Source organism: Aulonocara sp. 'chitande type north' Nkhata Bay, linkage group LG11 (assembly GCF_057382095.1).
Source record: "Aulonocara sp. 'chitande type north' Nkhata Bay isolate Kocher_YH1m ecotype deep benthic linkage group LG11, A_spYH_male_GT1.1, whole genome shotgun sequence".
Taxonomy (NCBI): domain Eukaryota; kingdom Metazoa; phylum Chordata; class Actinopteri; order Cichliformes; family Cichlidae; genus Aulonocara; species Aulonocara sp. 'chitande type north' Nkhata Bay.
Window position 1 is genome coordinate 38,373,104 of NC_141354.1, and position 16,550 is coordinate 38,389,653.

General features: G+C 45.5%; 2 protein-coding genes across 2 annotated transcripts; both read right to left on the minus strand.

The window, feature by feature from the left end:
* Positions 1-208: 208 nt before the first annotated feature.
* mtx1a (metaxin 1a) lies at positions 209-14,534 on the minus strand. The gene is made up of 8 exons (XM_086312566.1): positions 14,410-14,534; positions 7,737-7,806; positions 7,572-7,651; positions 5,560-5,652; positions 5,295-5,477; positions 2,669-2,745; positions 2,102-2,259; positions 209-676 (listed from the first exon to the last, which is right to left on the minus strand). The coding sequence occupies exons 1-8, from the start codon at positions 14,488-14,490 to the stop codon at positions 441-443; spliced, it is 978 nt and encodes a 325-aa protein (XP_086168692.1). The 5' UTR covers positions 14,491-14,534; the 3' UTR covers positions 209-440.
* LOC147319803 (uncharacterized) lies at positions 9,380-11,648 on the minus strand. Its single transcript, XM_086310125.1, has 4 exons — positions 11,628-11,648; positions 11,335-11,406; positions 9,853-10,469; positions 9,380-9,461 (listed from the first exon to the last, which is right to left on the minus strand). The coding sequence occupies exons 1-4, from the start codon at positions 11,646-11,648 to the stop codon at positions 9,413-9,415; spliced, it is 759 nt and encodes a 252-aa protein (XP_086166251.1). The 3' UTR covers positions 9,380-9,412.
* Positions 14,535-16,550: the final 2,016 nt, after the last annotated feature.

Here is a 16,550-nt window from a genome sequence, read left to right on the forward strand (position 1 = left end):
TAAGCTTTGTTTGAATCCTCCATGAGTACGGAGCCATCCGTCTGCATTTAAAGCTTTATTCTCTTGTGTCGTCATCACATGAAACTTACGCTGAAACATGTTCAGAACAAAGATGCATCAGTAGTGAACGCTGTCAACATTTCTTCTCCTTTTGCTTCATATTATGTTGAAAATAAAACAGAACACATGAAAACTAAACAAAACCATGTGACTCCACTTTTCCTTTAATTCATTTCTGTACATACACCAGCACCAAACTCCACTTCCTGTCCACAGAGGCTCGTTTGTGTCGATAAATTATTTTTTCATTTGATAAACTTCACACTGACGCTTCCTGTTTGGTCAGATGGACCCAAACTTTGTCTAACTGCACCTGGATCTTATCCTGAACATTTTCACTGCTGTCCGCGGAGTCCCACGGCGGCCTCGGCCCGTCGTCCTCAGCCGTCTCCTTCGTCCTCGTGGTCGTGATGGGAGCCGATGTCCTGCAGGTCCGGCGGCTCCTCCAGCGCCTCGTGATGGGCGTGCTGGATTGACACCATGCCTGTCAGGAGGGCGTAGCTCAGCATGGCGCCCAGAGCCACCAGAGCAGACAGGAACTGCTTCCTCCGCTTGTTGGGAACGTGGTCGAAGTCTCCGCCTTCAGAGTGGGGGGAAGTCTTCTGACTGAAGCTCTCTGAACCAAAAAACAACAACGGGGAGAATGTCAGCCGTGTTTCTACTGTGTTTCTACTCTAGGCGGTTTCTGCTCGCTCACGGTGGCTTCGCTAACCGCAGCGTGAAACACTACATCACAGCTGCTGGTGCACTTTGGTGCCATTTTGGCTCATCGTGCACATTCTGACTTTTTCTGCCTCGGTTGGGGTGGAAATACGAGTGTGCGGACCGGGTCTGCTGCCGTATCAATGCAGGGATTCCCACAGGACACATAAGGAAATCACCGCAGCAGTTGGAAACGAGAATTCCTGTGGAAAACTTTGCTTCTCGTCTTCCTATCGAAGAGGCGAAGCGCTTCATTTCTTTCCTGAGCTGTGATCATCCAGCAGCTCCAGAGAGCCCGGCGCGCTTCGAGCACCAGTTTGAACACTAATGTCAGAGTTTCCAGGAGCAATAAACAAAATGTCAACCACAACAACGTGTCAATGTCACATTACTGAAGCATGAGACGAAGTTGTGTAGACCATCAGGAACCGCTGCAGGTTGCATTAACACGAGCTACAATTCAAAAGCTCCCAGGATCCTTCACAGGGTTTGTGGCTATGGTTTAGGTTTAAAGCTGAACCATCAATGACAAGCACCCTGACCCTTGACCCCATGCTCTTAGAACATGTGAGTGGGCTTTTAAAAGTTGTTCTTTCAAGTGAAACACTGTAACTAAAGAAGTAAAGTAGTAGTAAAGTGCTGCGTCACAGATTTGTGGGTTGATGCTGTAGTCTCTTTACTTTAGAGCATAAAGCAGGACTGTTGTGGTGAACTGGTGCTTTATAATTAAATCTGAATTGAACTGGGAACTTTTCCACTGGTGTCCCCGCTCACACAGCAGGAAACGGTCCACACAAGACTCCGACTACTGGAAATACTCTGTGTGCTGAAATGAAAGCGAGCTGGGAGCGTTTCAGACGGTGTCAAGTTCACAACCAAAACTTTCTAAAAGGCACCAACAACAAAAATCTCTCCAATAAAACAAACATCGTCTTTGTGACAGCGCTCCGATAAGCGTCCCGGGTCTTTTCCCCCTAAGTGTTACAACATGTGTGCCTGATGTCATCTTCGTTCCTCGTTAGTGATGGCAGAAGTCAAACAGCAGAAAACACGTTTCAGACTAAAATGAGACAATCTGTTTAGAGTGACGGTTTACACGATGTCACATCAATCTCAGACGGATAAACGATTCCAAAACATCTCAGAGGCAAAAAATGCTGACGGGCTTGAACTGTTGTTACTTCTCTTATTAATGGTTTCAGACATCTCGCTCTCAGAGTTTCACTTTAAAGTCTGCGAACAATTTGTCAGAAGATTAAAACGTCCTGAAGTGAGCGGGACGGCGTCCAGCCTCGTCCTGGACTCGAGAAGTCTGCTCTCGGACTGTTGTGTGCCTCACCTCGGCCGTCTTTGGGGAAGTAGAGCTGCAGGATGTTGGTGCAGAAGTTGGTCAGGTTGTCGAGAGACTTCAGATGCTGTTGTAGTTTCCCATTGGGCAGTTTGCACTTCAGGATGGGCGCCAGGTGACCAAACACATAGGCATCGAGAGAGGAAGGCCTGCAGGGAGAAAAGCTTATTAGGGTCAAAGTCCAATAATCTGGTGTCACCACTGCAACTCCCAGTGACAATTACTGAGTGCATCACTGTATGCAGTGCAGTAAGGTACATAAGGAGGACAGACGTGCATGAACACAGGGTGTCTACAAGAGTTTTTACCACAGTTGACATGATACACAGTGTTTTTCAAAATGATAGCCATCAATCTATCGTCTAACGTATATTTGACCTCCTTCTCCCGAACCCTCCAGCGGCCCCGGGTCTCCTCCTGGGTGGAGGTGCCTGAAACACCTCTAGAAAAGCTTTTAACTTAATGACCATCTTCAAAGTTTCCCCAGAGTAATACAAGTGCGCTGCCTGTGAGAAAAGCCAACTTCGTGTTTTCACGTTAACGTGTGGATGAACTTACGAGTCTCCAAAGAAGAATTTGTGAGAGCCGAGTCGCTGGGACAGCAGGTTCATGCACTCGGCAGCATCTCGGTACAACTGAAAACCACAAGACAGACACAGAAAGACAAAACTGGGTCAAAGCCAGAAGCTTCAGTTTATAGATCAACAATATCTGTAAAAAAGGCTCAAAAGGTGCAGGAAGTCTGGTTCTGCTAAAAAGCTGTAAACAAAAAAACTCCGGGCCAGTTTTGTCGTCTCGTGCTGGAGCTTTTGGGGCTTTTTCTGTTCCTGGTACTGGGACGGTAGAAGAGAGGCCTTAGGATACCCAGAGGTGTGTTCATATGTGGCCCTTTGTCCCACCAGACTTCACAAGATGGAAAGTCTCGAGTAGTCTAAGGAGCTTGGAAAGAAAAGCGTCTGGACTTCTTTAAGTTGCTTGAAGATGTTTCACCTCTCATCCGAGAAGCTTCTTCAGTTCTAAAGTCTCGATTACTTGCCCCCGATTCCCAACCTTTAACCTTAAATCTGCCAAGGCTACAATGGAGTCTCGAGCTGCCTGGATGTCATGCTTGTGACCTTGGTCCTCCTTGTCTGGAGTAAATTTCCTGCAGTTCATTGTTCCTCCTCTCACTGTGTACACAGCTGTTCCATTACCAGCTCCTCTGACTTAGTGCTATTGAAACCAAGCATTAAAAAGCCAAGGGCCACCATAAATTTAACTGTGAAAGCTAAAGCAAGGAACTAACATGGCCAAGGCCAAAGGTCCGTGTCCAACTCCTGTGCTGAAAGTCTGCACGGTGTGATGCCTTTTACGACCACTGAGAGCTGTTAATATCTCCACTGGACACCTCCAAAGAGAGCATATCAATTCGTTTCTTCATGCCTTAGAAACTCCTGCGACTGACTGCTGAGGTCGGGTTATACCAAACGTCTTTGGTACGGTCACTTAGAAAGGGCTTCTCAAACATGAGCGTTATAGCCTCAAGCACAGCCAAATGTTCACCAAAGTCATCAGGATTTATTTGTGTGACGTGTTTATAATCTCCAGGGGAAAAGTGTCTGACGAACTCACTTTTCTGGAGCATCCAAACACACCTCAGACTTCATCAGTGCCGACCACAAAAAATGTCGACTCTGTGCAACATTTCAGGCAGTTCTTCTACGGTTTCCCTCCAGATGACGGAAACACTCGGCAGTACATTCATATTTTACCCAGTCAGTATTTTAAAGAGCGTGACATCAAATTAATAACTGAATTATCTGGATGTTAATATTATGCTGTTGGACTGGAGGCGTGTTTTTGGCCCAGAGTTTCCATTTGCATCGGGTACTATGGACATTTAAAGGGCCGGTTCATCCAGATGACCATGTCGACGTAATGCGTAACTTCCAATAAAATGAGACTTTCTCAAACTTTGATTGAATCCATTATAAATACAGCCGCCACGCTGCTCTGCCGCCTTGATCACAGCGGGCGAAACGGGCACCGAATTTCAATTCGTGTCTGCATGAGTGCATGTGTGAAGCAAAGAGAGAAGCCCTCGAGGCTTTCAGTTACCATCTGATAGTCTACACCCACAACGATCATCGTGAAGCGGTACTGTGGTTTAAAAATCAGTTACAGGCTTGAAACGCCACCAGAGTTTCTCCTGGGATCACAAATATCCAAACTGTGATTCAGATGTTGTCCAGATCCTCTTCTTGGATGAACCATCAGACCAACTGATGCTATCACCCTCAGGCTCCATGACTGACTTTTTCCCTCTAGTTCACTCTGCTTCCTGGCATCTCTATTCCCCTTTCTGTACATACTCAAAATTCCAGCCTCACTGGTTTCTGCTTGACAAGCCAGACTACGTCTCTATGAACCATCCACCGTGACGTCTTTATCTTGGTTACGACCTGAAGGGGAGTCAAACTCAGAGGAAACAACCCTGGAAAATAGGCGACTTCGGCGATCGTTCATTCCTGAAAAGTCGACTCTGAAGGTTTCCGCACTGACAGGAACAAATTGCTTTTTAACTACCTTCCCCTGAACGCAGCGTGGCCTCTGACCTTTGTCCAAAGCGGACTGGTTGTTCTGCATGTGCACTTTTCCAACAGAAAGCTCCGCTGACAAAAAGTTTTCCTTTCAGTCTAGATTCGTTCCAACCACTTCAGCCGCCCGAACACATGGAAACGATATCTGCGTCTGAAGTGGAAAACCGCGGAGCTTCTGCATGTTCTGCTGTCACTGCAGCCGGCTGAAAGTCAGTGTTTCCTTCACAAAAGCGGGGGGTCTGGTGGACGCTCCACGGACACGGTGACCTCACTTTTTATTCTCATGCTGGAGTTTCAATTCAGGGGAAATTCGTTCACTTCTTTTATAAACACAAGGACAAAGAGAAGGCTGGGATTTATTGAGAAAGGAAGGAAGTTGGGAAAAAGAGAGCGAGGAGGAAGGGAAGAAAGAAATGCACAAGTTAGATTAGATAACAGGCTTTACGTATGTATCGAAGATGAATTTACTGCCTATAAAATGTTAAAGAATGACTTCACAGTATGGCATCTGGATCATCTTGATCTCGATCAGCTGTTTTATTCTGAAGCTGGTAAATCAGAGGAGGCTCGATCTCTTCTGACCTCCTCCCCCTCCGAGCGCTCACCTCCTTCTCCAGCTCCTCTCCGGCCTCCAGCCTCTCGTCTCCTCGCAGCAGTCGCAGTTTCTCCAGCTGTTGCCGCTGCATTCGTCCCGGCAGGAAGAAGTTCAGGGGGAACGGCATGTGCTCGGCGTACCAGCGCCGAGTCACGTCCACGTAGTTCTTTGGCTCGATCCAGAAAGCGTAAATCTGCAGAGGATTGATCCAGAGATTCAGGGACGAGCTCAGGAGAAACGCACTCTCGGTTCGTTAGCAGAGAAACTCGTCTCACCAGAGCCGGCATGAGTTTTTCCTCCATCAGAGAGATGAAGGCCAGGCTGTCGGCGCCTTCCTTGGCCGACAGGTCGTAGTCTGCATTGAACTTCTGGGAAGAAAAAAAAAGTACATCAGGATTAAACGTCGATAAAACAGGAACAAAGAGTGGAGCAAGTTAATGATGCTCCAATGAAAGGAAAAGGAGCTCACTGCAGTCGCTTCTAAACACTTAGAATCTGTTTTTGTCAGTGATTTGTGCCTGAATGTTCAACGACTTTAAAAAACAAGAACTGGCTGCACAGTCTGAGTTTATTTACCACATCACATCTTAGCGTCCTCGTTGTCTCATATTATCTACTGCCTCCCTGAACCTCCATGAACTGAAGCTACGGCATGAAGAAGAGTTGCTCCACAACAATGTGAGACACTGATGAAGCCATGCACAAGATGATTCCTGTTGAAGGTGGTTCTACAAGCTATCGAGTCACTGGGAGTACTGGAAGGACTGGGGTAGCAGCAGGTTTTAGGACACGCACAATACTGCAGTTAAGATGCTGTTTGAAGGAATGAGAGCTGGGAACGGGAGCGTGCTCCATGTTAGCAGGAATGTCAGTGAAAAATTCATTTGCATTATGCGTCAGTTTTACAACAAGCTGTAAACGGATTACAGTTCCAGCTTTATTTGAATAACAGCAAACAAAATGTGAGAGTTTCAGCTGCTCTTAGAGTCAAGTTCAGTTTCTGAAGCTTCGGTCGTCTGCAGGAACGGCTCGAGAGGAGCTGAAGGTGTTTGTTTTAGTGTGTGTTGGAGGGTTTACAGGCTGCTGCCGTCTCTGCGGTTTGAACCGCTTCCATGTTTCCTCATTAGCACAAGCAGCTGCATACAGTGGCAGCAGCAGGGAAACCAGAACGAGCTGCTGCTGAATTCACGCTCAATGAGCCGCTCTGATCAACAGCTGAGTGCACGCAGCATTAAGAGAACACTTAACAGGTCCTCCTCGTACACGAGCGGGGCCCCGAGGGGCAAGAACACCACAAGAAGATGCAAAACGGCAACAAGTTCTGTAAAGAAAGAGAGGAGCTGAAGGGCTGACGGTTTTTCCTTCCAGCAGTTTTCTCCTCCGAGCTTCTTCAACAGCTTTCCTGTCGCTGTGGTTTCTGAACAACCCACCACATGGAGAAGGCACCGAGCATGCTGGGTAATGTGTTCCAGCTGCTGAACGAAGGCCGAGCTCCTCAGCGAGGGGGGTGTGGGCCAGAAACTGCTGTTATCACTGGGTTTGAGAGTTTCTTCCTCAAAGATATTCAGGAGCAAATGTCAAAGACGCGCTTCCAGTTTGGGCTTACGATGCTGCTTTAACAGCAGGCCGCACGACGCTGAAGCAAACCTGGAAGCTCGACAGCAGCTTTAGCTCATTTTATTCCAGTGAGCAGGTGCAGAGACACACCCACACTAACAATCATGACAACATGTGATCAGAAAGCATATCAAACCCCTGCAGGCTGAACAAGTCTGAGTAATGCACGCCACTCTTCACGTGCACGACTGTGAAATATTTATGACAACGTGTCCAGGTCGGTGTGAAAGTGCCTGAAAAAGCTCCTTCTCCATCCACACTGTACAAAGGTGGAGGTCCACCTTTCTTTCTACCTTCTTTCTCCTGCTGAGGTTTAACAGCTGGAATGTGTCTCTGGCTGCAGCTTCCTGTTGTTTAATGAGTTTTTCCAACTGGCGCGCACACACACACACATGCGCACACACACACACACACACACACACACACACACACACATGCGCACACACACACACACACACACACACACACACACACACACACACAGCAAAGGGAAAAGTTTTGACTGCAGAAACAACAAGTGGCAATCAGAGTTTTGTTCCTCGCAGCTCTGCTTTTGTTTTCCATCAGTCCTGAGAGTGATGATTTCATTCTCCAATGTCCAACAGAACATTTGAATGTTAAAGACGTTTGTTTCTTCTGTCGGACCGTAACCCTGGGAACAAGGTTTTACCTGTTTTCTGAGGTGGATGATGATGTCAGAGGGTCGGGACAGAGTTTCTTTCTGATTGGTCCTCAGAGCAGGAAGAGAACCTGAAGACAGGAAAAACAAAAATCAATAAGCGCTTTCAACAAGTCAGAGTTTCTTCTTCGTGTGTCTGCAGCGCAGCCGCCTCACCGCTGGGACTCCTCCAGGGGTTGGAGATCTTTCGAAGTTTGAGAGGAGCTCCAGCGAACTGGGCGTAGGCCTGAAAAAAAAGAAGAAAACACGACAACACATGAGAAACACAATTCAAACTTTTTTTTTTATACAGCACCAACTCACAGCAACAGTCAAGCTGCTCTGTATTGTGAAGGCCCGCAACAAAGGACGACCCCTATGACCGCGGCAAAAATGACCCCAGATGAATGAAAGTGAACTTTCAGGAGTCCAGAATCTGCATTTTACGCTCCACACTCTAAACAAACGTTATTTATTGTTTACCCTGGTGTTTAGTTTTGCTTCCTTCTTTGTGCCTGTGGGAGCGCTGACCTGCTGATGGACCTGTCAGAAGAAAAGCATCCAGGAAACAGACCGTCTGGACCTGATTTCATCACAATCCATCCGACGGTCGTTGAGACATTTCAGTCTGAACCGCAGTGTTGGACTGAGCAACATTTCCATGTGTGGAGCCAAGCAGGCAGCCTGAGCAAACCCACTCAGACCACACTGACATGATGTCTTCACGGGAAACTCAGACGAGTTCAAGGACTCGTTCAGCAGAAACTACAGCCCCGATGTTACGATCAGATCAGACTTTCCAGAGTTGGGACCAGAAAACCTCTGAAAACAAAGCTGCAGACCGAGAGAACCGTCAGTCACCGAGGACGAGGACGCTCATTATCCGGAGACCTGCTGACCCGAGGCTCAAAGAGCTGCTGTAAGACAAACACCTGAAAGCTTCCTGAAGCCTCTCTGTTCCTCTCTTCAGTCAGAAAATCACTGACCCAATTATTTCTGCCAGACAGAAACAAAAACAACCTTATAACGAGGTCCCGCTCACACGAAGAGTTTTTGAATTACTATGCCCACACATTCCTCTAAAGGTGGGCGTGGCCAAACTTGGAAGCTGGATTCCCTGAATATTAAAAGGTTTATAAAAAGTTGGGAAGCTGTGAAAAACAAGAGGCGCGTAATGCTGGATACAAGAAACGGAGCGATATTTCCCCGAGTATATTGGTGATCGTTATTAGTGCATTTGTGTTCATAGAACTTCATGTTTTCCTGGAGTGTTTTGCCTCAAAAATATGCAGTTATGATTGAAAATAACCAAAATGTAACATCACACAATGGTTTTTTATGTTCTCTGTCTTTTGTCAATTGCCTGCAATTTAAAAAAAACTACTGTAACGGTCAGAGGATAATTAGTAATGAGCAGCGGGGGATTGGGACCGACTGCTCTTACAGTAAAAGCTGGAGGTGACTCAATTCTTCTGGAAAGAAAGAATAAAAGCTTCGCTCAGAGTCGAGAGCCTCGTTCTGCTTTTACAACCAGAAAAAATGAGGAAGAATTTCCCCATAAATGTGCAGCAGTGAAGTCAGAGGACGATGAAAGTGGAGCTGTTTGTTCCACGCAGCTGTGGCAGAGCGTGAGCTGATCTCAGTAACACGGGCTGCACAGTCACTCTCCAGGCGCGATGGACGCGCTGGATGTGCTGAAAACAGAAGAGTGTCGTCCACTCCTCTGCTAAACAGTTACATGCAGAAACAAAGGGAAAGAGTCCTCATGACTCCCAGTAAAACCAAACGCTTCATAACACTGCATCTCACAAATGATCAAATTCAAATTCAAATTTTATTTGTCACGTACACAGTCATACACAGTACGATATGTAGTGAAATGCTTGGACAACTGCTCGTGACCTAAAGAAAACAAAAAAGGAAAAGGCTATGAATAAGATAGGAAATAAATATGAAAAATTAAAAAGGGTAAATTTAACTAGGAAGGAATAAAATATAAATTAAGGTTAAAAATGAAATAACTGTACAACACAAATTAGAATGAAGGGTAAATTTAACTGGGAGAATAAGATAAAATATATAAATTAAAGTTGAAAATAAAATAACTGTACAACAAAATACACAATATAGAACTATATAAGAATGTATGAAGAAATCTAAATATAAATAAATATATACACAATAACAGCAGCGTGATTTAAGTAATGAAGTGATAACAATGTCCAGAAAGTCCAGTGTGTGTGTAAGAACCATATGTGTGGGTCAGTACTGTGTGGTGGTGTGATTGAGAGACCGTATCGCCTGCGGGAAGAAGCTCCTCCTCAGTCTCTCTGTGTTGGTCTTCAGGGAGCGGAATCGCTTTCCTGACCTCAGCAGAGAGAACAGTCTGTTGTTGGGATGGCTGAGGTCCTTCACAATCTTCCTGGCCTTGGTCCAGCACCGCCTGCTGTAGATTGAGTGCAGGTCAGGGAGCTCGGAGCGGATGGTGCGCTCAGCTGACCGCACAACCCTCTGTAGAGCTCGTCTGTCCTGCATGGTGCTGTTCCCGAACCAGGTTAAGATGTTTCCCGTCAGGATGCTCTCTATGGTGCACGAGTAAAAGTTCCTGAGCACCTTGGAGGGCAGTTGGAAGTCTCTCAAGCATCTGAGGTGGTAGAGACGCTGTCGGGCCTTTTTCACCACGGTGTTGATGTGACAGGACCATGACAGGTCCTGCGTGATGTGAACTCCGAGGTATTTGAAGCTGTCCACTCTCTCCACTGGGCACTCGTTGATGACGGGGGTCTGGTAGTTCCTCTCCTGCTTAGTGCTGAAGTCCACTATCAGCTCCTTTGTCTTACTGACGTTTAGAAGGAGGTTGTTCCTCTGGCACCAGTTCTCCAGATTCTTAATCTCCTTCAGGTAGGCCGTCTCGTTGTCATCAGAGATCAGGCCCACCACGACGGTGTCGTCAGCAAACTTGATGATGGTGGTGGAGCTGGTAGTGGCCATGCAGTCATATGTGTACAGAGAGTACAGCAGGGGGCTCAGAACACACCCCTGGGGGGCTCCAGTGCTGAGAGTGGTGGAGGCTGAGACATGTCCGCCCATCCTTACTGCCTGTGGTCTGCCAGTTAGGAAGTTGGAGATCCACTGACACATAGATGAGCTGAGTCCCAGATGCTCCAGCTTGGTGGTGAGTGTGGAGGGAATTATGGTGTTAAATGCAGAGCTGTAGTCTATGAAGAGCATTTTAACATAATTCCCCCTTCTAGTGTCCAAGTGAGTGAGTGATGTGTGGAGGAGATGAGAGATGGCATCGTCTGTGGAACGATGTGGACGGTAAGCGAACTGTAGTGGGTCCAGTGTGTCTGGTAGTGAAGAAATGATGAAGTCTCTGACCAGGCGTTCAAAGCACTTCATCACTACTGAGGTGAGGGCTACAGGGCGATAGTCATTGAGAGAAGCAGGGTGGGGTTTCTTCGGGACAGGAACAATGATGGACTCTTTGAAGCATGTGGGGATCACCGACTGAGATAAAGAGATGTTGAATATCTCAGTGAACACAGGAGCTAGCTGGTATGCGCAGTCTCTTAGGATACGACCTGGGATGCCGTCTGGTCCTGCTGCTTTCCTGGTGTTCACTCTCTTGAAGGCTCTCCTTACTTTATGCTCGGAGATGACGAGCACGTTTCCGGTGCTGGCAGTGATAGAAGCTGAATGTGAGCAAAACGACATCACAAATAAAAATGGTGATAAATGTGTTTAATCTGAATAAATGCAGCCTGTTCGTGACCTCGGTTAAGAACAGGCTGCGAGCGCCGGGGTCACAGCTGGACGCTGAGATAACAACTCGGACTGAGAGACGCTTAAAAGAAAACACACAACAGGAAGACATCATTTGTCACGATGAAGTGCTGAAAGTCTTTCACTTCACCTGTGTGGACGGCTGAAGCTCCGCCTCCTATCTGCTGAGACCACAATAAGAAAACCAAGAAAGCTCTGATTGAGTGTAAAGTGCAGTGGTGGATTCACATTTCTCCAGTGGTTTGGAAAAACAGCAGCAGTGACACATTAGTGTTTTCCAACCGCTGCTGAGGAGCCCGTCATTACCCAGCATGCACTGCTGCTCTGCTGTGTGATTTCAGTCCAACACAAACATGTTTCAATCAGCTTTAATCACTCAGCAGAGCTCTGAGGCCCTCAGCGCGGTCGGCAGGCGGGGATCATCGTACCCACACTGTCACCAGAGTCTCTGGACCACGGCAGTAATGGAAACTCTGCAGCCACAAAGCATTCTGGGTGGTCGCGAGTCTTTCACTACACCTAATGCCTCCACTTAAAGGACAAGTCCCCGTTTTTAAGCATGAACTGAATGAATGATGAGGGAAGCTGCTTTTATAGGACGGTAGAAAGTCACAGCTCTGCTCCTACAGAACAGACTCGTTTCTTTGCCTTTGTGGATGACGCAGTTCTGCTGTTTAAAATTAAGACAAGTGCAAGTGCATTAGCAGCAGCACACTGCTGCGCACGCACACTGCTGCGCACACACACTGCTGCACACACAGGGCTGCGCACACAGGGCTGCGCACACAGGGCTGCTGCTGCTGATTATAAAACATAAGAAAAGAAAATATGTCTACAAAAAGGCAAGAAGACATTTTTGCACTGTCCATAAGTTTAGTTTTTCGCTCAGCAGTGTGACTGTTTGCGTCTGCTGGTGAATGCCTGCACCATCAGGACACAGGGTAAGGAGCTGGTCAGGTGGGAGGAGCTCAGAGGGGGACGGTTCCAGCTTCTGACCAGGACTCCTCCTGAGCGCCTCCTTTGTGAGGCACTGAGGCGTGTCCAGATGGAATTATGGAGATGTTTGGGTGTTTCTCAATTCAGAAGATAAAACTTTTCAGGGACACAGTCATGAAACAGCCAATGCTTCCCCGTTACATCACCAGCTGTGCTCGCCCTTACACCAGCAGCACAGTGCAGATTAATACACACAGCGACTTAAAGCACTTTTAAAAACACATTTGAACCACTAGACTGATGTAAAACTGAAACTGAAGCTGATGTCTGACGAACGTGTCGATAAAAGAACCTCTGGTGCCATCTGGTGGTCATATAAGGAACTACAGGTCAATGACTATTTGGTAAGAGACAGATTTAGAATTAATTTATTAATATTATATTATTAATTAAAGGCAAAGAAAACAGATGGATGGATTATTACATCTGGACTCTGAATACAGTGTGTAATAAAAAATAGATTAGATAACAGTAGAAAGCTTAAAATAACAGGCAGTTCTTCCTCCCGTCCACTGAGGACGAGTAAACAGTCACACTGCAGGAACCATGGCACGCAGCACTGCAGCTCTGCCCTCTCTCTCTGGGCTCAGGACCAAAGCAGGAGGGTGAGACATGCCCACTGGAGCAAAATCACAGCAGGTCCTGTTAGGCCTGTAACAACACTGCTCTGCTGACTGAAGAAATAGAACATTTAGGGACTTGTACAGCTGTGTCATGTCAGATCGTCCACAATTAATTTTTATGTGATATCAAAATATCTGTTACTGCTGTAGCAACGCCTTGTGCTCAAGTTCTCTAGGACACGCAACAGCGAGACGATCCTGGGACAAAAGCCACGTCGGCCTCTGATGGTGATTTAGCATCAAAAAAGGGAGCAACTGTGAGAAATGAGGAGCTGGTGATGTGACCCACATATGAATAAACATCATTTTTGTCCATAGCATCAGAAATATAATTACTGCAAATGAAACATCATAATCTAATTTTGAGGGTATGAATGAGAAAGATTTTTACTGTATTAATCATCAGAAGCTTTTTTCATCTGAGCTGTACTTCACTTCCTACAGGTGAGCTGGAGTCAATACAGCCGGCACTGAAAGAGCTGGTTTCCACCATCATCCTTCTTCATGAGGATGCGAGCCAGAGATCTGGCTTCAGTCAGCACACAGGCACAACTCCAAACGATCGGCCGTTTTTTCTGCTCATCACTGCGCTCTAAAACTCACTGTCACACAACAAAAACAGACCCTGCTGTCATTCAAAACACCACAGAAGGAAAAGACCCAACACACAAAATCCAAAGTCCTCCATGGAGTCAGACTTTCCTGCACATCAACCAGAAGCACTGCTTCACGAACCATGAAATTCATGTTTTAATCAGATCAGCTCCAGACTGAACGTGGAGCATTTCCACCTTCCAAAGCTCCACGGCGAGCTAGTGCTGTGTGATACTGCAAATGTAGATGCCGAGTAGATAAAGAGCCAGTACTGCTGATACCAATACTTTTAACTCATGAACGCAGATGATGTACAAGAGAGCAGTGTGCTATGATTTATGAGATCTACTTACATTAAACTTAGCAGATAGAAACAAAGTATCGATCCTATCGCACTACTATCGAGCCGATACCAATACCAGCTTTAGTATCGACACTATCGATACTTGGATCGATCCGTCCACCTCTACAGGAGCCGAGAGGAACCATGCCAATCATTGTTGAATATTGTTATTATGTTACCGCTGATCGGTCAGAAAACTTCCCGTTTCACCTCCAGCTGAGCCACATGGACATCAAGCTTACTTATTTTGAGAACAAATGAAAGAAAAACTCCGTTTCCGCCTAAAGTCGGTTTATTGCAGTCTGGTTGTGGCGCCATCACTTTACTGTTTACGTGAGTAATCGATCACGCTCCGTGCAGCCGGCAGTTTTATGATGAAACCTCGCTAACGCACGCTTACTGAGGCGTTAGCATTAGCAGCCGTTAGCACAGAGCCGGCCCACGCCCCTGAGCGTGAACGCGCCCGTGCACAGAGCCGGGACCGGGCCCGGTGTTAGCGGACACTCACCAGAACCACCAGGCAGTCGGTACTGACCGACGGCAAACCCCAGTCTCCTTCCCAGCAAAACAACTCATCGGGCGCCGCCATCTTCACCCCGGATGGTGACCTCTCACACCGGAAGTAGCTATCAAATGAAGTCTTTTGTAAAAACGCATTTCAAAGTAAAAGGATTAATAAAATGTTTTATTTTTCGATCCAGAGAAGTAATCCGTAGAGAAGAACAAGTACTTATCATCAGCACCACTAGCAAAACTCAGGGTGAGGTCATGTTTTTTTTTGTTTTTTTTTAATTAAACTTTATTTACAAACAACAGTATAACATACAAGGCACCATCATTAATCCGATTATGTTACATCCTCGGTTGAGCATTATAGCAAAACAAACAAACAAACAAAACGAACAAAAAAACCAAAAACAACAACAATAAGCACAAAGTTAAAAGAGTTAGCACAAAAAGAAAGAACAGTCATTGAAGGATTCGAACCAAAGGCAAAAACTAACGTGCAATAAAAGGGCAGTCGTGATTATAAAATAGGGAGTTTTTTTTTTTTTTTTTTTTAACATAGATTAAACTCTTTAAATAAAACAACAAGTTTATGGGCTTTCTTGTTATTCACAAGTTTCAGCGATTTAGCCCAGAGTCTAAAGTCATTCAGCCATCTGTTTATACATGGTTTAGCTTTAAAGTATCTGCATTTGTGAATAAAAATTTTCCCATTAACAAAAACGTCCTAATCAACAGGTCAAAATCTGCATTCTCAGCAAGTATTCCAAATTTTATTACTGTCACCGTCAAATGTGGTAACTGAATTCTCCTGGACTGTAGCCAGCTCCACATGTCAGTCCAGAAGGAGTGCACTGATTCACAGTTGAAAAACAAGTGATCCAGACTTTCAATATCATTTTCACAAAATGTGCATGCGTTCACATCTAAATTAAATTTCCGTCTTAAGAATTCATTGGTTGGATAAACCTCATTAATGATTTTAAAGTGAACCTCTTTTACTTTAGGGGAAAGAGGAAGTGAAATATACTTTTTTCTTATCGCCTTAACCTCCATGGTCTCAAATTCTTTAAGGATATAATTTCTTTTAACCAGATTAGGGCAAATTTTGTTTATCAAAATATTCCTGATCACTTTGTTTGTAAACCTGCTGTCACCAAATTCAACTCCAGCTATGCAGAGCTGCCTCAGTCCAGGAGAAATTTTAGAGTGCGGGTGAGGTCATGTTAGCACCCTGGAAAACTCAGCAGGCGTTCACAGCAGGAGGTCAGATAAATACAGTTATTTATTTATTCTTAGAAAACATGAAGCAGGACACTCAGACAGAGTCCACAACTCAGCTGTTTCACTCCTGAACCACCTTTAAGAAAGTCCAGAGCATCAACAGTTACCGGACAGAAACCAGCCAATCACGGGCGAGCAGAGTGACCTTTCAACTGATCCAGTGTAGAACCAACCTTTATTTAAAGCAGTGATGAGTCAAAGTGATACAACCTTGGCAACCCTGGCCTTTATTTTAATCTTTATTTCATTAATTTAGTGACACAATCCCATCTTATTTTATTTTGGATTAATTTTACGATGTAGAAATGAAAGTAGACGTGTTCATGCGTTTGATTTTTTACCGATCGACAGTTCAACAATCAGTCTCTCACTGTAAACACAAGCTGCCGTCTTTCATCGTGTGCTGTGTGAAACAACAGGATGAAGGAAACGTCCTCTGCTGCGTCTCGAGTGGGGAAACTGTGGCGTTGTTGGTTTTCAGCAGCTTCCACTCTAAAGCTCAAATGTTGCACAACTAAATCTTCCTCAATCAGAACTCGGAGCAGATTAAAATGAGAAGTCAGGTGGTAGATATGGATGTTTCTTAACTCGAGATAGGAAACCATAACGGAATTATTCATTCATTTCATTACACAACACCACATTTAACACAGCAACAAAGTAACTAATGACAAATAATGCAATACTTATTTCCCTTATAAAGAGTGTGAGGCCACAAAAACACACTCAGGCTTTCTAACCAGTTAATATTTCTAACATGATCATGTCTGAATTATTCATATAAACACGATCTGTGCTGAGAGAGTCCACAAAGATATTTTCTTTTATTTGGAGGCAAATCTTTAGTTTTGTAAATGC